At 21.9% G+C, this 25,219-nt stretch overlaps 1 protein-coding gene across 6 annotated transcripts; it reads right to left on the reverse strand.

Moving 5' to 3' along the window:
* Positions 1-823: 823 nt before the first annotated feature.
* On the reverse strand, positions 824-25,008 carry LOC122507167 (period circadian protein). 6 transcript variants are annotated; one of them, XM_043619743.1, is made up of 17 exons: positions 24,619-25,008; positions 21,857-21,940; positions 17,915-18,063; positions 15,437-15,567; positions 14,712-14,901; positions 12,584-12,796; positions 11,130-11,314; positions 10,206-10,475; positions 8,661-8,792; positions 5,756-5,996; positions 5,276-5,604; positions 4,994-5,157; positions 4,754-4,914; positions 2,937-3,175; positions 2,665-2,805; positions 1,972-2,294; positions 824-1,150 (listed from the first exon to the last, which is right to left on the reverse strand). In XM_043619743.1, exons 1-17 carry the CDS (start codon positions 24,717-24,719, stop codon positions 1,120-1,122), a joined length of 3,084 nt encoding a protein of 1,027 aa, XP_043475678.1. In that variant the 5' UTR covers positions 24,720-25,008; the 3' UTR covers positions 824-1,119. The 6 variants fall into 6 exon arrangements, with proteins under 6 accessions (XP_043475678.1, XP_043475674.1, XP_043475676.1 ...); XM_043619739.1 differs by having other exon boundaries at positions 1,972-2,408; XM_043619741.1 differs by having other exon boundaries at positions 825-1,150; positions 1,972-2,408; positions 5,756-5,978.
* Between the last annotated feature and the right edge of the window lie 211 nt (positions 25,009-25,219).

Here is a 25,219-nt window from a genome sequence, read left to right on the forward strand (position 1 = left end):
GCCTCAATTTGTAATTATTGAATGAAAAATAAAAAAATAATAATTTAAATTTCGATTATTGGCACATTGTGAGTTTTTTGTGTCAACGTTCAGTTTTTAGATTATCATTACAGGAAGCGGTAATAAAATATAATTACTTTTGGTTGATTGATTCTAAATATAATTATTAATTATTTTTTCTCTAAAATATTCTCTAGTTATGAAAATATTTATAAATAAAAATATTTCTAAACTGCGGAATAAGAAATTTTGTGCGCTTTTTAATTTAAAAATTGCTTTAATTATTTTATTATTTTCGTAAAATTCGTAAAATATTAAAACTTCTAGTAAATATAGAAAAATATCCTGAAAATTCTAAATATTGTAGAAATTAAACTATTTGGCTTAATTTGTTCGTGTATTCATTTTCATTTTTTTTTTTAATATGGCCCCTTGATTATTTTTATACCGAACGTCGACACGACGGAAATCTTTCCAATGTCGCCTCGGAATTTCAACATTAGAATTACAAGAATTTATAATTTAATGTAATTTTTATTCTATTGAATAGATTTACATTTTTGTTAAACGTGAAAAAATGGAATTGATTGAAGTTTATAAAAATATATCAATTTTTTGAATTTTCCTTTTTCAAAGAATTTATTTTGCGGATTCTACTAAAATTAACGATAATTAGATATTTTTCTATTAATAATTATTTCTATTATTTATTATAATTCTAATACATATTAGAAATATTTAAATTATAAATATATAAATATATTACAAATATTTAAATATGAAATATATTTATAAATATATTATAAATATAAGTAAGTATATTTAAATATATAAGTATAAATTTCTCTTTAAAAGTTCTGAGGTGACATTATGTAAAATTGAAATCCTTACAAAAATTCATCCAGACATTATTATTATTACTTTCATTGCTATTATTTGGTAATAATAAACTATTATCAATATTATTTGGTACTCCGCAACATATGGAATGAAAATGAATTAATATTTATCCTGCACTTAATTATATTTTGTGAAATAAATTTTATTCACTTAAATTGAAACCGAAAGTGCAAGTTATAAGGTATTAAACTCCATTTTGTTTCCTTAAGTTCTTTTTCCTCACCATGCTCCAATTCGGCTTATACTGCAACTAGACAAGCCATAATACATTCATTTTGCTTTTCTTCAAGAAAAAAAAGCATCAATATTAATATGGTAATTATACTTTCAAAATTCTAAAAATAATTATATTTTAAATGAGTATTTTTTTCAAGTAATACAGTAAACACTCTTTTAATTAACCTGTAAAAATAGGAATTTAAAAATTATTAAAAGTGTAGAATATAGAAAAAAGAAATAATAAAATAAGAATAAAAAAAATTATTCTCTTCAAATAAATTTATTTATTCTTATTATTAATTATATTAATTATATTAATTATATAATTTAATAAATTAAAATTTATTACGTTAAAAAACACCATTTTTTTCGATAACAAATTACTTTTAAAAATAGTTTCAGGAAAAATATCAAAATCTTAAATATCCAAAAATAATTAGGAAATTTAGATTAATTTTGTTTCAGTTAATTAGAGAATGATTATTTATTAAATTATTATAATATCCAGGTAGTTGATGTCTGCTGAGGAAAAATGATGATGTTGATAAAATGTCTGTGTAATTATCGAAAAATTAACACTTTTGGTTTTCATCAGCTTTTCCTCCTCTCTTGTCTGAAAGGAATTTTTTATCTATAAAATGATTTAAAAAGTCATTACCAAAAAATTTCGAAATAATTTACATCCATTCCTGTAGATTCTCTTGCAATTTAAATTAACTCCTCTCGAGAAAATAAAATATTTTAGATTGCATTCTAAAAATTTCCAATTTTATGGTAAAGACTTGTTGGAAAAAAAAGAGAAGGAAAACAAGAAGAAGAAGAAGAAGAAGAAGAAGAAAACGATTTTAATACCTTTGAAAACTAACACGCTGTCCTTCGTCGCTTTGATCAACATTATTGTCATCATAATCAATTTCCTCCTCGAGTTTTAGCCTCGCCTCAAAACCCTCCAATTCCAAATCGGTATAAAGTTGATTAAGTTGTTCACGAACGAGAGCCGGCTGTGTCATGCTCATTAACGCCTTCATGTCAGTGTTTAAAACATCCTTTAGCGATTTCTCTGGTATTTGATATTGGTAGATCAATGCCGGCGACATTTGAACTCCCTTCAGCCACGGTGGTTCCTTTCTCAGCATTTCCGGTCGCGATTGTTGCTGCTCCCGTTTTTGATTATCCTGCTGGTGTTTTTTCCACCAAATTAATACTTGTGATTCAATGCTGTCATCACTATCAAAAGATCGGCGTCCATAAGGACGCCTTTTACTATCGATTGATAAATTTGATTGAAACTAAGAGATAACAAGAGATTTTTATTTACGTTTATTTTTTCATTTTTTCTTTAAACAAACTTTAAACCGAAATCTAAAATTACATCCTCTACTTCTTTTGGGGGGAAGAAAAGTGAATTAATTTTTTTCTCCAATAAAAAAAGGAGATTTTTAAAAAACATTATTTTTAGTTTTTTTACAGTTTTAAATTTTCTTTTTAAAACTATAAATTGGTTAATGATATTTTTTTTTGGGAATAAATTAAAAAATTTCCAACCTGTGGATTAAATCCATACGATCTTGAACCAGAATTACTATTGGACTCCATACTTTTACTAAGAAAACTGCTGTAAAAACTTGAAGTACTAGAACCTTCTATTGATTCCTTCTTGTACGAATTCGTCTCCATGTCTGTTATCTAAAACAAAAATTTTAATAATTTAAATTCAACTTTAAAAAAATGCAATGTACTAGAAAATTTTTCAAAAACCAAATTTCACCAGAATGTTTAATTAAAATTAATTAAAAGAATATAAGTAAAAGATCAACCTTTTTCGAAGACGCAAAAATAGACGTGGAGCTGACTAATTTTTCTTTAGTAGACGCTGATAAATTGTTAGAAGCTTTTTGTTGAAGAGAAGATTTTTCTTCACTAGTTTGAGGTAGTTTCAATTCACTGGGTGATGAATCGGGAATTAAAAATTGTTTACAAACAGAAGTAACTGGCACTGAAAGCGGAAGATTCGTAGGATAAAAGACATCAGGAATTCCTGCTCCTTTATAAGGCACTAAAGAAATAAAAAAAAAAATCGTTTAAATACATACTAAATTAATATTAATAATTTTAATTAATATTCATTAAATTATTAAGTTTACAAATATTTAAAATAAACAGGGTTGCCACAAAAATTTAATTTTGTTTTTCCCTGATTTCTAGACAATAAAATTTAACTTTTTCTTTAATTAAATATATATTAGAAAATAAAGAATTTAAATAATTATAAAAAAATTCAAATAAACTCTTTCAAAAAAATTAATTTTACTGAATTGTTAGTTAAAAGTATGAAAAATTCAAATTTTTAAAAAGATTTTAATTTGAAACCTTTTCAAAATTCAATTATTTATAAAAATTCAAAATTATTATCTAAAATTTTAACCAAAAATCATTTTTAAATCAATTTTTAGATAATTGAATTCTTTTGACGAATTTTAATAAAATTTTTAAAAATAATTATATTTTTCGAGGAATTTGATTAAAATTGTATTAAAAATAATTAAAATTCTCCGATGAATTTTATTATTTATGAAAATAATTGAATTCCTACAATGAATTTTATTATTTATAAAAATAATTGAATTATTGCGAAGAAATTTCTAACAAATTTGAAAATAATTGAATTTCTGCAAAAAGAGTTATATTAAAGTTAAAAAATAATTGAATATTGTTTGGAAAAATTTTATTAAAATTAGAAAATAATTCAATTCTTGCAAAGAATTTTATTAAAATTTAGAAAAATAATTGAAGTGTATCGAAGAACTTAATTAATTTTAAAAAATAATTGAATTATTGACCAAAAATTTATAAAAAATTTAAAAATAATTGAATCCTGGAAAAAGAGTTATAAAAGTTAAAAAATAATTAAATTGTTTGAAAAAATTTTATTAAAATTAGAAAATAATTCAATTCTTGCAAAGAATTTTATTAAAATTTAAAAAAATAATTGATGTGTATCGAAGAATTTAATTAATTTTAGAAAATAATTGAATTCCTGTGAAGAGTTTTATTATCTATGAAAATAATTGAATTTATGCCAAGAAATTGATTATTTATGAAAATAATTGAATTCTTGCAAAAAAATTTAATTAAAATGTTTTAAAATAATTGAATTTCTGTGATTGAGGGAAATTTTTAAAAATAATTGAAATTTTGCCAAAAATTTTTTATTTACATTTGACATTTTGACGCAAATTTTTTTTAATTTTTGATAATAATTGGATTTCTGCAATATTATTTGTAACTTCTCTAAAATTCAATTATTTTAAGTGTTTTTAAATAAAATTCATCTACAAATCCATTATATTAATAATTAATTAATATTCAAAAATTTAACTCTTTTGAAATTCAATCAATTTTGAAATAGTTAAGTAAAATTATTCATTAAATAATTTCTAAGTAATAATTTTACAATAATTCTTCAAGAATTAAGTTATTTAAAGGGAAATTATTGTCAGAAATAGAAAAAAATTGAAGGTTTTAAATTAAAATTCGTGGTAATTTCATAATTTATGTGTCAAGCCTGATAAAATTTTTAAGTGAAGAATAAAATAAATTACTGTTTTAAATTATAAGAAAACTTTTCTCTTACTGCATGAATTTTGTTGCATCATATGTGTTGAATGCGGCAGTGTTTGAGTATTTTCATTTGACTTTCTTCTCAAGCATGGATTTTGATTTTGACTTATTGTAAAATAATTGTAACAAAGTGATGAAATTAAGGGATTTAGCGGCATCGATGGAACCGTCGAACTGAAACAATTATTAAAAAAATAAATACAAAATCTAAATTAATTAAAACTGAAAAGAAATCAAAAAAATTATAATTTACCTGGTGGTATTGATGCTAGGTACTGAGATTGAATGAGGTGACCATAAATTCGTATTTGTTGAGACGTTCGTTTGTTCATTGTTTAATGGCTTTGGCACTGTATTATTTAAACTTAATGGAACAGTTCCATTAATTGGTTCCATTTTACAGACTTTTTTTGGTACCTATTAAATGTGGTTAACAAATATTTATATTAAATATTTATTCATCAAATATTAATATAATCAAATATTAAATATTCACAACAAATATTGTAATATATCTGAAAACAAAATTAAGTACTTTGTGACTTTTATCTCGGCTATTGCTTCTTCGTCTTTTGATTCCATGTTCAATAGAGGCCTTAATTTCTTGTTCCTCATCTTTGGCTTTTACTCTTGATTCCTTAAGTTTATCACTTTTTTTAATATTAGACCTAAAGATTTTGTGTTTTTGAACCATCATTTTCTCCATGTCCTCATTGTGTTTATTTAACAACGATACAGTCAGAATTGGTAGTTCTCCATAAGTCTTTTTTCCCATTGTATTAGAATTTAATTGACTATTAAAACCATTGCCACTGTCGCTTCCACTTTGTCCACTCTCTCCATTTGGCGACATGTATTTTCTTTCTGTAACAATCCAAACATTTTATTCAATATAAATTCAAATATAAATAATTTAAACTTATTAATTATTAAATTAATTAATTATTAATATAATTTAATAATTTAATAATTATTAATTATTAAAAATAATTTTGAAGCTAAAGAAAATACGAACCAGAGGAATTATCTTTCTTGACAGTTTCGTCTCCGCTATTTCCTGTGGTGTTGTCCTCATAGCTGCCGTAATTTGCCGTCCCCATTGGATTGCTTTTGAAAAATCTTTGCATATTTTCGTTGTAATTAAGTTGACTGTAACTTGGAGGTGTTTCCGTTGACGATTTGCTGTCCTCATATTCACGATGTGGTGAGATTCCTCCGAGAATTACACTTTCGTGCTCCTGTAACATGGGTGGTCCCTTCACAGATGTTTTATATAGATACTATAATGTACATATAGATTACTTCGATACAAGTTTTTTTTAATTTTTCTATTTTTCTACTTTTTCTCATTCATTTATTTATTTTTTATTTCGATCAAGTATTATTAAAAAGTAATATTTCGATCAAGTATTTTTAAAAGTAATATTTCGATCAAGTATTTTTAAAAGTAATATTTTGATCAAGTATTTTTAAAAGTAAAATTAAGTAAAGTATTTTTAAAAACGTGATTTATTAGTGCGCCCATTTTAAAATTTCCAGTGTCTCATTTATTACTCCCTTATAATCATCACAAGTCTAAAAAATCTACTTGCGTTTTAATTCACTAAGAAAAATTTTTGCCAAATTTTCAATGAATTATTATTGATATTATTAAATACTTGATATAATATAATATTATATAGTTTTTAATCACTTATGAAAAGCAATTAAAATAATTAGGTACTTTCGACCATTTTTTTTAACGTAAAAATTCTACTCTTAGGAATTAAAAATACATTTATTTTTCTGCAAGACACTGTGTTCGATTGGAAATTTGTTTGAAAACTTTACGAAAGATACCAAAATTCATCTGGCAAATCAACTTTTATTTTTATTAACTTTTACTTATTTATAAAATTATTTTTTTCTATAAAATAATTTACGAAGATTTTCAAAAAAAATTTTTTTTTAATAATTTAATATTGAAGTAATTAAATTTATTTAATATTTAGTACTATTAATTATTTAACATTTAATACTATTAATATTTTTAATTTTTAATTTTCAATATTTAATATTATTAATAATTGTTACTTTTTATATTTAAAATATTTCTTTGATATTATTTTTATTTTTATAAAATTTTGATAAATGTTCAAATTTTCTCAACTGAGAATTAATTTGTCATCCTTTTGTATTTTTTTTTATATAAAGAAATGTAAAATATTGTAAACAAGTTATGTATTATATTCTTTTGTATAATAGAATGAAAAGAATATTACAGAATTGGAAAATTTATTTTTTTAAAGAAAAATAATTTTCGAGAATGCAAAAACGCCTTTATGACTTTTATACTATTTTTAAAAACGATGAATGTGTGGAACCTTACGTATTTTCTTTTTTTTTCTTATTGAAAAATTAAAAACTAATTTATTCTTTTCTGTTTTTTCTTTTTAAATTTGAAAAATTAAAAATTAATTAAAACAAATATAAACGAAAATTTTAAGAAGAGCTACAAAAATATACATGTAAAAACAGAAGCCAATGGTTTAATTATAACTTTTGAAAAAACAATGGTAAAATTTTCTTTTTGGTATAATTTTTTACCTAAATAGAAAAGTTTAAGATATATATTTTACTTGTATATTTTATGCACTGTAACAGATGTAAATGATACAACTTACCTAAATTTTTTTCTACAAGAATTTGAGATTTACCTTTTAAACTCCCTCGCGTGTTTTTAATTATTTTCTTTGCCCTTCGACATACATTTTAATACCTAGGATTCTCCTTAAAAATCATTTAAGCTATGTAGAGCAGTATGTAAAAAAATGTTAATAAAATTAGAAAATTAATAGAATTTTTTGTGCAAAAAGCACTGATATAATAATAAACAATTACTGTAATTTAAAAATTAATTAAAAAATTTTTTTATTACCCGCTTTTCTATTTTGAATGAAAAAAAAAGAAGAAAAATTGTTGGCACTGTTAAAAGAGTATAGAAAAAAAGGAATAAAAAAGAATTAAAAAATATAATTTTTAACAGCACCAACAATTATTATTTTTAATTGATAAAAATTGACAAAAAATGAGAATGTAATTATTTAATTTCCAGACCCACTGATCCAGAAGCATTGAGAACTTTTCGCTCATTTAATCATCCATTGTCCGAAGAACTACACGAAATTTGTGATATAGCACAAAAGTTAAAAAGGCGTTTTTACAAACAAGATATAGGAATGAAGAATTGTGCTTTTTGAATATTAAACAATTTTTGAAAATTGATAATTTAAAATTCAAAATTAATATTTAACGTTTAAAAATTAAAAGTGAATAAAAAATTTGTCATATCATTTTACATTCTCAAAAAAGAGAAAAGCATCTTTTTTCAATGCTAATATCCTTAAAAATAAACGTAGAGTGAGAGAACGAAATTTCTGATCGCTTCATAATAAAAAATAGATCTTTGAGTCTGTTAAATATGTGATTATTGAATTTCGTACTAATTTCAATAACAAACACAAAGTATTTCCAACAAATTTGTCTAACTTTCCTTTATGAAAATTTGCTAGAAAACTGTTTAAAAAGAAATTTAAAAGACACTTTTTCATTCTGCACATCTCGAAAATTTTTTCTTTTTATTTAATTAATTAATTAATTTTTTTCAGGTTAATTTAAATTAATTAAACTTAATTTTAATATAAAAATGCTTATTTCTTTATTTCTAGATATGCAGAATTTTTTTTTTACTATATACAAAAAAAATAGAAAAAAAATGGAACCAAAGAAAAATAGTTGAACGTACCTCCATGAAGGACGCACCATAAAAAATCGCGAATAAAATTGTTCGTTAAATTTACTCTAATTTGCATAATTTTTTTTTTTTGTAAATAAAGTATTTGATTTTAAATCGTCGCTACTAAAACGTAGTTAATAGTCACCGAAAAACTTCGTGCATTCACTGCTGTGTCCTTAATACTTCTTGATGAAAGAATCTCTTGAAAGAGAGAAACTATGAGCGGCACTAGATATTTACAACTATTGTTGACTTCCTTTTCATTTTTCTCTATCTCCTAAAAAAAGAAAATTTATATAATTTAAATATACAATGGAAATTTAATTACATTATTGACTAGCAAATGTTACAAATTTTTAATTATTTTAAATTAAATTTAAATTTATTATATAAATTAATATTTTCAATACAATTCTTCGAAACAATTCAATTTTAATTATTTTCAAAAATTTCAATATGATTCATCACACGAATTGTATTATTTTCAATAAATAATAAAAGTCTTCGCATGAATTCAATTATTTTTGGTTCAATTTTTTTTACAATTTTTTCGAAAGAATTAAATTATTTTTTAAAAAACTTTTATTAAAATTAAGAGAAGAATTCAATTATTTTATAAAAATATTAATAAAATTCAATAATTAAATTTTTAATTACAATTATTAAGAAATACGGTTACTTTAAAAAATTGAAAGGCATTTTCGTAAAATTCAATTACTTTCAAAATTTTCAATTAGAATTAAAATTTCTCAGAAATTCAATTATTTTCAAAAATGTTTGTAAAATTCTTTATGAGAATTTAATTCTTGGCAATAAAACTGTAATTGAATGCCTCGAAAGAATTGAATTATTTTCAAAAATTTCCAGAAAATTCTTCAAAACTATTTAATTTTTTTCAAAAATTTTAATAAAATTCTTATGTAAGAATTACATATTTTATAAAATTAATAAGAAAAAATTAATAAAATTCCTTATTTAAATTTAATTATTGTCAACAGTATTCTTAAAAAAAATTCAACTATTTTCAAAATTTAAATATAATTTCTTGAATTAATTTAATTATTTTAAAAAATTGTAATAGAATTTAAAGAAGAATTCAATTATTATAACTAAAAATTTTAATAAAATTCAATAATTAAATTTTTAAAATAACAATTCTAACAAACAGGATTAATTTAAAAACTTGAAAGAAATTCTTCAAAACAATATAATTATTTTCAATAATTTTAATAAAAATTCTTCGTAAGAATTCAGTTATTTTCATAAATAATAAATTTCTTTGCATAAATTCAATTACTTTCATAAATAATAGAATTCTTTGCAGAAATTCAATTATTTTCTAACTTTAATCAAATTTTTCGATACAATTCAATTATTTTCTAAAATTCTAATTAAATTCTTCTCAGATATTCAATTATTTTTTAATATTAATAAAATTCTTCGAAACAATTCAATTTATTTTTAAAAATTTCAATTAAATTTTTCGCAAGAAGTCAGTTATTTCCATAAATAAAATTAATCACAGGAATTTAATTATTTTCTAAAATTGTAATAAATTTCTTCCAAAGATGTCAATTATTTTCAAAAATTTTGATAATAAGAATTGAATTATTTTCAATACATTAATTTCACAAATTCAAAAATAAAAATAACTAAACTAACATTTAAATAAAAAAAAAATCATTGTTACCTCTTGCAAGAGAGTTAAAATTTCCTTCTGAATAATTGCAGCATTATTCAGCACTACATCACTAAAGTTGATTGATTTATCTGATTCACGAAAAATATTTGGATCCACGGGTCCTTTAATGACTCTATGTTGTCCTTGAATATGTTCAAGTTTCCTTGTCCACGGATTGATGTAGGCGGTCCAGTCAGTCTCAAGAACAACGAAATCACCGTTTTTGATAATAAATCTGTAGGGCTTTGACTTGTAGGAGATTCCATCGTGTGTCAATACCTATTTGATAAATATAAAAAATAATAAACATTGTTATAATTACATGTTGTTTCAATTTTTTTTTTACGACGCTTATTTTCTTCTCATTTCTCCTTCTCTTTATAATTTCTTAAAAGCAGGGAAAACGATGTCCAAATTGGAAAAAATCAAAAATAGAAATTAAAAAGGAAAAAATTCTCTATTTGTATTTTTTTAATTTATTGTATTTAATTTATTTATATTTTTTGATTTTTTAATTTGAAATTCTCAAAATAAAATTTTTTAAGTACAAAAAGTTATAAATACGATTTAAAAGAAAAGAAAATAAAAAATTAAAGTTTGAAAATAAAATAATTTTAAATAAAATTGAAAAATTAAAAAAAAAAAAAAAATGAAAAAATTTTGAAATACAAAAAAGGTCAATTTGACAATTTTAGAAATACAAAAAATGAGAAATAAAATTTTTACTAGTAATCAAATGAAAATGGAAAAAAATTTGGACATCCTGCTTCGACGCCTATAGAAGCCTAAAACAAATATTGAATTTGGGTTTTCATTTGGTTTTTTTGATAGTGATTTAAAATTTTACACATATATATAAATATAAATATAATAATAAATTGATAAAAAGAAGTATCAGTCAATTGGGCTGAAGTCATATTGTCTCATGCTCACAGTCTTATAGACGTCTTTGATGAAAGGCAGATCCTCAGGATGATAGAAGTCAAATAGCGAACGGCCAATCATATCCTGTGGTAGATAGCCCAAATATTGGACTACTTCAGGATCGACGTGGGATATGTGGCACGTTGCCGTATGATGGGTCGTGAATATTGAAGATAATATTGTTTCTTCTGATTCTGTAGATAACGCGAATTTAGGAAAAAAAGCCGAGTTATGCTTATGTTTTCTTTTTCAATTTTCACTTGTGAAATCTCGAACGTACAGCGCAAAAATAATTACCCAAAAAAAAAAAAATTAATTCTCTCATAAACAAAAATATTTATCCACTTTTTTTCAATTTTCAAATTATTTCCCATAAAATAAATTATTATCATTCAAAGAAAATTTTCATTTCGAGTATTTTTCTATTTAAAAAAAATTATCATTTTGCGCTATTCGAATCAATTTCGTTAATTAATCCTTCGAGGAAGAAAGGTTGACGAGTTATTTAATTTTCAAAAAAAACTTTTTCTAATTACGAAAAACAAAACTGAGACCTGCTAAACTTTTATTCCGTAATTCTTTTATTTTCTTTCTTCAAACTATTTTTTAAACGAGAAAAATTTCTTTAGAACTAAAATTACTTTTCTGAAAATATTAATATTTCTATAGAATTGTATAAGTTTTACAGAATAAATATTCAAAAATGAAAGAGTCAGATCGTAAATAAAAAAGAACTGATTACAGCGAGTGTTTTAAGAAAATTGCAAAGAGCATATTGTCTCGAGCTCTTTTTGAAGAAACGTGTATTTTATGTTTTATTGTTACTTTCTACTTCTATTCCTTTTTCTTATTGATTATTGACAATTTTCCACTTGAGGATTTAAATTTAATTTTTCCCTTTTTTTTAGATTAATTTTTCCCCTAGAAAAAAAAAATTTCTCCAATAGTATAAATTACACGTTTCAAAGTTTTCCTTGAAACAGTAAATTGCAATGGATCTTTTTGATTGACAAACTTACCCCAAAAAAGAAGAGGTCTCAGCTACGCCTAAAATAAAAAAGCGATTATCAATATAAAAATTTCTCTATTCCTTTTAATTTATGTGAAAGTAAATTTACCTAAATTCTGTTTTTGTTTTTTGCGGAAAAAATTGACAAAAATTTTACTTACTAAAAATGACGATTAGAATATTTTAGAAAAATTGATCTATTTTGAAAAAAAAAAATTCCCATTGAAATTCTATTTTTTCTTATTCTGTAATATAATTTTTGAAGATTAGTATAACGTACCTAGATAAAAAGTTTATTGAACTTTTTTTTTAGTGATTATCAGTAATTAATATAGATATTAATAATTGTTAATAATACTTTCTCATATGATGAGAATGTAAAGAAAATTCTTTTCTTTTTTTCTCGTCGTCCAATCTAGCCTCGAAGAACTTTTAAATTTTCTACCCCTTTTACCTTTGTATGCAGATTGAACTGATTGAGCCTTTACCACTAGGAACATGTTTTCATATTGTTCTTCGTCAACACGATTTTGTAAATTTTTTACTGTCAACGTCAGATTAAATGGTTCACAATGATTTTGATTGACAGAAACTGAATCTCGTTTAACATCGAAATCTTCCTTATATTGTAGTTTACAGAATAATGTCACTTTTGCCTCACTGTCACCTAGTTAATGGAATAAATTTCATGTCATTATTTTTTTTATTCGTTTTTAGATTCTCATCATAATTTTCTAATTAAACGACTTTAATTTAATTAAATATTTTCTAATGTGATTGAATATATTTCTTTTTTGATTTGCTAACAGGGTTGTCACAAAAATTTGAATTTTCCTTTTCCCTGACTTTCTCCTGATTTCCAGAAAAATTTACGAAAAAAATTAAATAGTTTTGAAGAATTTTCTGAAAATTTTTGAAAATAATTAAATTCTTTCGAGGAATTCAATTATAATTTTATTGACAATAATTAAATTCTAATAAAGAATTTTATTAATTTTTTATTTTTTATTAATTTTATAAATTCTTGCATGGAATTTGATTAAAATTTTTGAAAAAAATTAAATAGTTTTGAAGAATTTTCAGGAAATTTTTGAAAAAAATTAAATAGTTTTGAAGAAATTTCTGAAAATTTCTGAAAATAATTGAATTTCTGAGAAGAGTTTTATTAAAATTAAACTCAAAATAATTGAATTTATTTGAAAATAATTGTATTTTTGTGAAGAATTTATTACAATTTAAAAAAATGTAATTCTTTCGAGAAATTTTATTGTAATTGAAATTCTTCGAAGATTTCTATTATTTTTGAAAATAATTGAATTGTTTTAAAGAATTTCTTTCAAGATTTAAAATTAATAATCGTGTGTGTTAATAATTTTAATTATAAAAATTTGATTATTGAATTTTATTAAAATTTTTAGTAAATAATTCAATTCTTTTCTAAATTATTTTAAAATTTTGAAAATAATTGAATTTTTTCCAATAATGCTATTGACAATAATTGCATTCTTTTGAAGTATTTCTTTAATTTTTAGAATAGAATTGATTTTGTTAATAATTGTAATTTATGATTTCATTATTAAATTTTGTCAAAATAATTAATAATAATAATAATTAAAAAATTGAATTCTTTTACAGAATTTCATTACATTTTTTTTTAAATAATGTAGTTTTTTATATAATTTTAATTGAAAATTTTGAAAGTAATTGAATTTCACAAAAAATATCTTTCAAATTTTTAAAATAACCATTTTTGTTAATAATTATTGTAATTAAAAATTTGATTATTGAATTTTATTAACATTTTTAGGAAATAATTGAATTCTTCTTTAAATTTTATTAAAACTTTTGAAAAATAATTTAATTCTTTCGAGAAAATATTAAAAATTGAACTAAAAATAATTAAATTTCTTCTAAGACTTATTATTTATGAAAATAATATATTTTCTTGCAAATTTTTTCTACGATTTTAATCAAAATTATATTGACCATAATTTAATTTTTATACAGATTTTTATTAAAATTAATAGAAAATAGTTGAATTCTTTCAAGAAATTTTATTAAAATTGAATTTCTGCGAAGAATTTTTCTATTTATGGAAATAATTAAATTGTTTTGAAGAATTTTATTTATATTTTTGAAAATAATATATAATATTAATTAATTAGTAAATAATTTAATTTTTTTAATTTCTGAATCAATTAATTCTTTAAAGTTCAATTATTGTTAGAAAATTAGAAATATAAACAATTTAAAGTCAAATTGATTATTTTCTTTTTTTCACAAAAAAATTCAGAATTTTCTTATGTATTCTAGAAATTTAATTTGTTTCCAGTACTTTTGATAAAATTCCCTGACTTTTCCCTGACCAATTTTAATTTTCCTGACTTTTCTCTAAATTTCCTGATTTCCCTGACCTGTGTCAACCCTGAAATGATTTAAATTTAATTAAATATTTTCTAATTAAACGATTTAAAATCAATTAAATATTTTTTAATCCGATTGAATATTTTTGTCTTCTTTGATTTAAGAAGACAATTTTTTAAATTTTTAAAAGAATAAATAAAGGAAATTTGAAATCTTACCGTAATATAATTCCTGATAGGCAATTATGATTTCATTGACACGATTAAAGAAAACCTCCTTGTCACTGGGATGAATTAATTCGAGAAAAGATTTCTTCTTCCAATCGTCCTCCGAGTAGCCAAGTGCTCCGCTAAAAGTTGTGTAGACGACCAGACCCTTTCGCATGGAAATTACCAAAGTAAATTTGTCCTGCATAAGAACATAAAAATAATATGAAAATCCAATCGAAATTCTTTCTTATCGAAGAAGCCATTCGCCTTCAATTTCATCAATTTTTCCACAAATGTAGTTTTTCAATTTTTCTTTTTTACTCTTCTTTCAATCTCTTTTACTCTTTTTTCACTTTTACACGTGCTTCTCGGATAAAACTCTACTCTTTTTTATATACACGGCGCAAAAACCTATTTTTTTAACTACAAATTATCTTTTTTTTTTTTTTGGGAGTCAAAAATTCGTTGCTTTCAAATAAAGCAAAAACTCGACGGTGTATCAATTCAGAAGTCGTCGAGAGTTTTTTTTTTACCTATTTATATTGAAAAAAAATACCTTCTCATTATGAGAATATAAAAAATTCTAAATATTCTTTGTAGAATTATTCTCATATACATATAAGGGAAAGAGGATTATTTTCTACTTTTTTTTTAATTACCCATTTCTTTTCGCACCGTATATATCGTGTTGCACACTGCTTTTTCGGGATAATTAGGCAAAAAAAAATACTAACATTCGTTTGAAAGTTGTAATCATCCTGAGAATTGATTTGAGGATCAAGTCCAGCTTCATAATCGGAGACCAATTTGTCGTTGGGTTGTCTGGTATCCGTGATGTCCATCATTTCTACAACTGCTTGTTCATCTTGTTTTCATTAAAAAAAAAATTGTTACACTTTCTCTAAATTTTTACAAAATCAAAACTTTTTGTTTTGTTTTTTTAAACAGGGAAATAAAGCAGCTATTTATTTATTTCATTCGTTTTGAAATTGAAAAAAAAAATGAATTCCACGATCAGTGCGGTAAGACTTTGTCTTGTATATTTTTTGCATAAGAATTTTCTTTCTACTTCTGTCCCAAAAGACATGTTTAATATTTTTTAATTTATCAAATAACCGCATATAAACATAATTATAGTATATGGTTTCAAAAATTTGTGGACTTTGAAATATTTTTTTTTAATATTTGACATTTTTCCTTTCTTTTAATAATAAACGTTGTTGAATGAAAAAATAACATATTTTTATACCCATAAATGTTATATAATGAGATTAGATCAACTCATCTTTTTTTTTCACAACCCAAAAACAATGTATAATAACAAAAATAACTTTATCAATTGAAATTATTGTGAGATTGCTCCAGAAAACGGGCATGTCATGTAATCGACATTCAGAATCATTTTCACTTCCTCTGTGGATATAATGGAAACTTATGCAAAATATTACGCAAGGATCGAAAAAACACGTTTTGTTCTCCACAAACCAGATTGACAACATTCATATTTATATTTATTTATATAGTTACCCTTCAATATTAAAGGGTAATTAATTTTAATTATAATTATTTTTGTAATTACTTACAATATTTTTAATTGTCAGCAATTAATATTTAAGCAATTACGGAATTTACAGAAAATTAATGACTGCTAAAAATAAATGTCATGTACAAAGTTGAGAGAATTAAAAAAATCAAATTGAATCATTTACCTTAATTTTCACTGTCAAGAAAATTTTTCAATTTTTTTCTTTTGAATTTTTTTCCATGAATTTCAAATTTTTCTGATTCATCAAAATCGCTGCGAATATATTACAAATTTTTCTATTTTCTTGAGTAAATAAAATTATTGTTAAAAAAATTATTTCTATAATTGATTCTTAAAATTAGATAAATAAAATAGTAATTTACAATTTAGTTCCAATTATTTATAAATTAAAAAATACAAAAAATTTAAAAATCGCAAAATTTCAAATTCGTGGACAAATTTTCACCTCATTTCAAAATTTTGTAATAACAGATTTTACAATTGTTTTCTATAATTCCAAATGTCGTTATTCTGTCCATATATTTAAAATGTCCCGAAAAAATTGTCTCTTCATTTTTAATAACACTCACTATATTCATAAACGAAAAATTGAATAAAATGTTTTTCAAAAATAATTAGATATTCATATTTATTCACAAATGATACAAAAATTCTTTTTCAATAAAATAAATATGAACCGAATAAAAAAAACCTCTTTCGATCGTGAAATTAACAAAAATTAAGTTTTTGAAATAAATAAATATTAATTCAATAAAAAAAATTTTCTTTGACAATAAAATAATAATTTTCTTAAAAAAAAAACTTTTTTTATAAATATTAATTTGAAAGGAAAATAAGAATTGACAGTTACAAAAATAATTCACAATGCCATTGTTCAATCCCCTTTTGAAAGAGTTATTTTTCCCTTGACATTTAACTACCTATAAAATGGAAAATAAAAATAAACTATATATGTATTAATTGAGAAAATAAATAGAGTGAGTGAAAGTAAAAATTCTATTATTTAAAATTTTACTTTAGCTGCAGAAAATAATTTTTTTTTAAAAAAATATTATTCTAAAAATAATTATAAAGGGGAAGTGGCGGGGACAATTAATTAAAAAGCTCGGGAATTAGTGCAAGATACCATTCGAATTTAATAAACAAAATTTTTCGTTTTTGCAATAGCAATTAATTTTTTCAACACTTACTAATAAAATTAATTGTTTGCAATATTTAAAATCTCTCACATAAATATTTAAATAAATAATTAAATATAGAATCAATTATTAATCCAAAAAACAAGTAAAATGCGGAGAAATGTAATAAATAAATAAGTAAATAAAATAAATGTAATTAATAAAATTTAATTATCCAAGTATTTTTATTTAAGTTAGTTAATATTTTTATTTAATTTTATTTTAATCCAAATGATTTTGCATTAAAATTGTAAATTAAACAAATAATATTCAAAATTACTTTGCAAATAATAATAAAATGATCAACAATTTATTGAATTCTCTTAAAACATGTAAATGAAGGAATTTATTTAATGTAATGTAAAATATTTTTTAACACCTATTGCAAAAATTTTTGTTATTTCTGAATTAATTTAAAATAAAAACAACAAAAAAAAATTTCTTGGGTTCCTTGCACTTTTTCCCTGTTCTTCACAGTCAGAACCAACCTGTTATTTTATCAAAAATAGTTTTCAATGGTGTGCTGAAAACACAAACTTCCGGTTTAGAATCGGCATTAATCGCCAAAGTTGTTTTAGACTTCTTCTTGTGATCTGTATCCTTTCTTTTGTTGATTGGCTGTGGTAGAGCCTCATTGCTATATGTTTAAATATATTTTTTTATTTACAGGTACCTTCTATTTTCATCTTCTTTTCATTTATCAAAAAGAGAAATTATTTGATAATAAAAAAAACGTGTAAAAAATAATTCGTCTCCTAAATTAATCTACAATCTAAAATTCTAAACAATATTGGCCGTACATAAATTAATTATATACACTTGATATTGTATATCTCAAAAAATAAATAATTAAATAAATAAGTAAATAAATAATTAAATAAATAACTAAATAAATACCTATTAAAATACAAATGTCTAAAATATATTGAATCACATGAATAGGAGAAAAATATGAGAAAAATCACATGCATTTGAGTTCAATTAATTTTTTTCGTTCCTAAAAGCAAAAAAAGGCACAAACAATTGTCTGTACTGGAAAAAAATTCAATTGTCCCACAATTAAATAAATATTTACTTAGTAGAAATAAAATTTTTATTTGAGGCGAAATGTAATTTTACTTCTGGAAAAATTTTTATTTGGGTCAAAATGAAATTCCGCCACTGAGAAAATTTTTATTTGAGCCAAAACATAATTTTACTCTAAAATTTTATTTTGAAAGTAATTTATTTGAGACAATATAAAATTCTACTAATAAAAAAATTTCTATTTGAGCCAAAATAAAATTTTTATTTGAGACAAAATCAAATTTTATTCCTGATAAAATTTTTATTTGAGCCAAAATAAAATTCTACTCCTGACCACATTTTTCTTTGCGCCAAAATAATATTTTTGTACTGAGAAAATTTTTATTTGAGCCAAAATAATATTAATTACTTCTGACAACATTTTTATTCGAGACAAAATAAAATTTTAGTTCAGGAAAAATTTTTATTTGGGCCAAAATAAAATTTTACTCTAGAAAAATTTTTTATTTAAACCAAAATGCAATTTTACTACTGAGAAAATTTCTATTTGAGCCAAAATAAAATTTCACTCCACAGAAAATTTTTATTTGAGCCAAAATAAAATTCAACTCCTGACGAAATTTTTATTTGAAAGAAATTACAAGACTCCTGAGACAAAAATACATTTTTATTTCAATTCAAATAAAATTAAATTTGGTTCAAAAAAGAAATTTTCAAAAAAATTCTCTGGAAATTCGTTTTTCTTTTCTACAAAATTAATGTAAAGAAAAATTTGATCCACTTATTGTCTGCGGGTAAAAATACCAGTAAATAAATATGTAAATAAATAAAATAAAATAAAATCGAATTATGGAGAAAAATAAATTGTGTAAAATTTCCTAATTTAAAAACTTTCCGTACTAAAAATTGCTGTGAATTCTAAAAAAAGAATTGCAACATAAACGTTTAATTGCATTAAAGAATATAAATATATGTGTGTCAGAGAGGGACACGATATTTACATATATATATGAAGGTGTAATACCACTAATATGTATTTGCGATTTTGTACTATATAAATAGACAATTCGATGCGCATATATCAGTTAAAAACAGCATTACGGAGCCAGTTGAGCATTTTCACGTGTTCGTCAACGTGAATCTTTCTTTCGAAATTCTGGTATACGTGATTCCATGCTTGCAATCTTACTATGTTATATAAAACGGATAAATTAAAAATGGCTATAATAAAAAAAAAAGAAACAAATAATAATATCGAATACGATATTAAAAATAATTTTCATGTCAGTCGTTAAATCCATTTACCAATTTAACCATTTGTGTCTAAATAAAATTCTCTTTAATAATGCAAAAAAACGATGACAAATAGCAATGGATACAAAAATAAAATATATATGACGTATGAAAATATTTACCTATTGTAAAAATAAAAATTTGTATTTATCTTCAATTTTTTTTTCCTAGTCAAATAAATACAATTTTGTACTATTTCCGAACGGTTAAAAAATAGAATAAAAAATATATTTAAAAAAATTATTTAGAATTCTTTTTTTTTTGATAAATAAATACAATTTTGCATTATTTCTAAATAGATAAAAAAAATATAAAGCAAAACGTATTTAAATTAAAACTTTCAAAAAATTATTTAAAAGAATTTTTTTTGTAAACAAATAAATACAATTTTGCATTATTTCCAGACGGATAAATAATATAAAACAAAACATTTAATTAATGGAAGAAAATATATATTTAAATGGAAAATTTCAAAGAAAATTTCTATGAATATTTGTAGAAATTATAATTATTAGAAATATGTCAATATAATTAAACTAATTCTCCAATTTCTATCTACAATTATAATAAATTAATAATTTGAATAATGGCCATTAATTAACTTTAGCTCGATTTTTAAGCAAAGTAAACTTAATGTCTTTATCGTTGATTACTAACTGCGGTAAATGTTCGACCTCAGTATTAATTATTACATAATAAAATTCATAAAAGATATACTTCCACGTGTAGAATTTCAAAACTATTTTTAATTACAAATTATCGCTTTTCATAAAAAGAAAAAATTTATTTACTTTTTTTTCTATAAATAATGATTAATTTTAATATATTCAATAATTCTATAACTATAAATAATTGTTATTGTCAATTTTAAAGAAATTTATACGTATATAATTATAATTTTGTTTACAATTTAATTTAGATACAAATTCTTCGAATTTAATTAATTAAAAATTTATCCATTTTCTTCCTCATGGTATTTTCTAATTTTTTGGCAAAATATTAAAAATTTTGTCAAATAATAAATATTGATGCGTTTTATAATATTTATAATACAATTTCTCTCTCGTTTTTTTATCACACATTTTTCTCGTTAACTGCCTCGTGAGAGCAATCTTATATCAATTTTATTATTTCTTTTCGATCAATAAAAAAAAATTTTCGGATCTAATTTAAAAGGTTTCCTTAAGAATCCAAAAAAATTTGCGTACGTCATAGTATTTTAGTATTTAGCATTTTTTGAATAAATTATTGTCAGTCAGGTGTAAAACAAAAATTAATGACAAAAATTATTTTTGAATACAAAATGCTGGTTTTTGTTTATTTTTATTTACAAAATTTTTAGTAATTTCTGTGAAAGAGTTTTTATTTGACAAATTTGTGAAACTAAATATCAAAATTATCAAATTTAATTGTCAAATTATTAAATTTAATTATCAAATTTGCTAAATTATCATTTTGATAATGGCACAATGAAATTTAGTACAATTTGACAATTTGACAATCGAATTATGAAATTTAACTGTCAAATTATCAAATTTACTAAATTATCATCTAGTTAATTGAATTTAATTATTAAACTATGAAATATTTAATAAATATTTAAATTAAAAATTAAATTAAATATCAAATTAAACTATTTCAAAAATAGCAGATTAATATTTAAATATATTCGCAATAATCGATTTTTACACAATCCATTAATATCCTAATAAATATTTTAGTAATTACTTATTAAAATTATATTTTTTAAAATTTGTTATAAATTAAAATGTCCTTTTTATGAAAGAAGCCGAATGAAATAAATTCATTCATTACTCTACAAGGTTCTTATCAACAAAAGAAAATATTATTCGACAGAAACCAGTATTTTCGATTCAATATAAATTATAAAAAAAATGAAATGTTTGAAAAGTGTAAAAATTTACGCGAAAAGAATTATTTGACTTCAACTGATAATATTTTTCTCTATCAAATGTGATCAACAATATATATAGATATTAGTCTCATAAAAGAAAATAAATAAGAAAACATTAATTTTTATCGTTTTTGACTCGAAAAATTTCTTTTTACCAAAAATTTTATTGAATAAAAGTAATTAAATGATAATTTACCTAGATCCAAAATTGGATGGTAGCTCACTGCCATAGCCATAACTTCCCGAGCCGTTACTATTTTTCGATTTTGAACAATCATTGCTGAAAAAAAGAAAATTCAATTAGAATACATTTTTTTTATTCTATAATAAAAAAATGATTAAAACGAATTAAAACTAAAAGCAGAATATCTAACTGAAAAAAATTGGCGCGAATGGAAAACAGTTTTCTAGAATAATTCCTTCGAAATGTTTCTAAAACGTATTAATATGTTGTCTTGTTTTCAGGAAAGAAAAACAAAAAATTTTTCCTCTTATGTGGAAAAAGAAAGAAAAAAAAATAATATTCGTTTCATAACAAAACAAATCGAGAGTTTCATTTTCTAGTTTTTAAAAATTAATTTCATAAATTCTTATATGTAGTATAATATTTTTAATATATAAAAATTAATAAAATGAAAAATTTTATAAAAATCCCTGACGCTATTGACAATTGAATGCACGTGTTACAGGTGGCACATGGAAGGGGTTACAACATGCATACTTAAATGTCTTATTTATCTTATTTCACGTGTTCTTGAAACGTGACTAAAAAGCATGTGCCCCATGAGATACGTAAAGTCCTTTTTCCCTAGTAACATTGAAAATTTAATACATGTCCTAATAGGTAATAGTTATTTTTTTTACTCTTCAATTCTATATACTGAAATTAATGATTCTTCTTCTTTTATTTTTAAAAAAATTGATTGACGTAGAAGCAATGTGAAACTGATGATTGTATAACTAACGTGTTTTATATGAATCCTGTAGATCCTTTATTTGCACGTTTTGTACCCCATGACTACTTACGTATAGTTAGTTCTTTATATAGAAAAGAAGGAAAAAATTAACTGGGACAATTTTTTTTTATTTTTTAGCATTTCTTTGATTAAATTTTAATTATTTAATTTATAAATATAGCAATAAAAATATTAATTTTTTTACAGGAAATATAAATCTATAATTATGTCTTTTTTAATATTATAATTTAATTCTGTTTTGATTTAATTCATAATTTATTATTCAATTTTTATTAATTGCAATATCACTGGCAATAAATCGTAATCAAACGAAATTAACAAAAATTTTTAGTAATTTATTAATAAATCCTGTTATTAATATTTTTTTCTATTATTATTTTTACTATTATTATTATTATTATTATTATTATTATTATTTCCACTATTGTTATTAATCAAATATTTAGTAATAATTATAAATATTACTGACTCCTTTTTTCTATTGTTATTATTATTATCGATCAAATTTATCTTTCAATTGAATGAAACTAATTATTATTTTATTATTAATCAGTCCAGAGATATTTATAATTGTTAATAAAAATAATATTGTAACAATTTTAAATATCGCAGGACTGATTAATAATAAAATAACAATTAGAATCATTCAATTGAAAGGTAAATTTGATCGATTGTTTGGGTCAATAAAATTTCTGTTAGATAATTATATATACGATGTATATATAATATAAAATATTATATAATAAATAATTAATAAACAAATAATATTTTTTAGTAACGAAATCTAATTTTTTTCCTGCTTTTAGGATATTATAACTACGTTAAACTTGGATTTGAATGAAAATTTCTTTTTTTAGAAATAAAACAAGACAACATGCAATTATTTGCTATACAGTTGAACATCTATTATTGTAATGATTAGTTTGATTCACAATTGAGATATTATGTAAGATTACAATATTACATAATAAATAATAAATATAAAATGATAAAGAAATCTATGAATTATTTAAGTCTCGTACTATTTTCTTTCATTTATAGGGAAAAAATAAAAATAATCATTGGGATTAAATTTGGAAAAGAGAAAATACATTAGAAAAACGTTATTTTTGAAAAAGTGTAAATAAATTTGTAAATAAATATAAATATGAATAAATTTGTAAATAAATATGTATTTTCTCTACTATTTCCTTAAATTAGAAAAATTGATTAAAAAATGAAAACTGAAAAGAAATAATTTATCAAAATTAAATAATTTATTTTAACTATTTAAATAAATTTAATTAACTTATTAATTATTTTACTCTCATACGTGACTTATTTTCCCTTCTTGATAATAAATAAACAAAAAATAAAATTCGTAGTTGACAACTAGTGTTTCGTTATTTATTTATACTTTAAATTAAAAGACAGTCAAGGGTCCCTATTAAAATACGCCGCTTGATATTTTTACCCGAAGGTATTTATTAAAATTCAAATCAATCAAAACGACAATGTATTGTTAACTGAATTATATAAGTTGCTTTCTTTTCCTACGATTTTCAACCCCAAACGATCAAATTAAAGCATACATTTCTTTTAAATCAAAACTCTGAAGTTTTTTGCTTTATTATCTCAAAATCCCCCTCCCCCCAAAAAAAAAGGAAGACAAACAAAAAAAAACAAAAGAAAAGAAAATAAACAAAAATAAACTAAAATAAATTAAAATAAACTGTAATAAACAAAAATAAACGAAAATATATAAAAAAATAAATGAAAATGAATAAAAAAATAAATGAGAATGAATAAAAAATGAATAAAAATAAACGAAAATAAATAAAAAATAAATCAAACTGTGTAAAAAATAAAGAAAAATAAACCAAAAGTAAATAAAAAATAAATGAAAATAAAAAAAGAAAATAAAGAAAAAAAAGAAAAAATATAAAATAACTATAAATAAAAGGAAAACTAGAAAAGAATTCCTATAAATAAAAAAGCATACCTATTCAAAGATCGACTATTGTTGCTACACGAATTTGAATATCCAGAATCGGTGATCTTGGCGTTTTCCGTAGACGTCTCCAAGATGGCAGATTTCGACATTTTCAACTTCCTAAATTAAAAATTCTCCTCGACAAGTAAAGTACGTTCCTTTTTTAAAAAAACGCTTCGCGTTATTATTTAAATCGTTGTTGAAAAAATATTTTCTATAAAATATCACATGTTAATATTTTATTTTACTACCGTCACCGGCAATCGCAAATTTAAAAATTAATCACTTATTTACACCACTCGTACTATAACTATTTTTATGAATCATTTTTTTTTCAATTCTTAATTAACTCATTTTTAAGAATTATACAAAAATTATCTATTCTTTGAGAAAAATAAAATTATTATTTAATTAAATAGTGCACTTTGTTTTTTTTTCTTTAAACAAAAAAAGTATTTCTCTTTAAATTTTATTATCAATGAACCGATCTCATGAAAGGTTTTACTTGAACTGAGCATTTGCAAATGAATTTCCCGCTTCTCACGCAGCAGTACACGTGAGTGAAGAGCCCCTCTCTTTATTTTTGCAGTCTTGTGAATGCAGAATTTGC

Source organism: Leptopilina heterotoma, unplaced genomic scaffold (assembly GCF_015476425.1).
Source record: "Leptopilina heterotoma isolate Lh14 unplaced genomic scaffold, ASM1547642v1 Lhet_45, whole genome shotgun sequence".
NCBI classification, from domain to species: domain Eukaryota; kingdom Metazoa; phylum Arthropoda; class Insecta; order Hymenoptera; family Figitidae; genus Leptopilina; species Leptopilina heterotoma.

Bases quoted from the DNA above. Each gene is read 5' to 3' on its own strand.
- LOC122507167 (XM_043619739.1), bottom strand. From the start codon at position 24,719: ATGTCGAAATCTGCCATCTTGGAGACGTCTACGGAAAACGCCAAGATC. The intron at 5,997-8,660 runs GTGACTATTAAC...ACATCTGTGAAG, and splicing joins TGAATGCACGAAGTTTTTCG to GGACCACCCATGTTACAGGA. The intron at 1,151-1,971 runs GTATTAAAATCG...TGGCTTGTCTAG, and splicing joins CAGCGTGTTAGTTTTCAAAG to TTGCAGTATAAGCCGAATTG.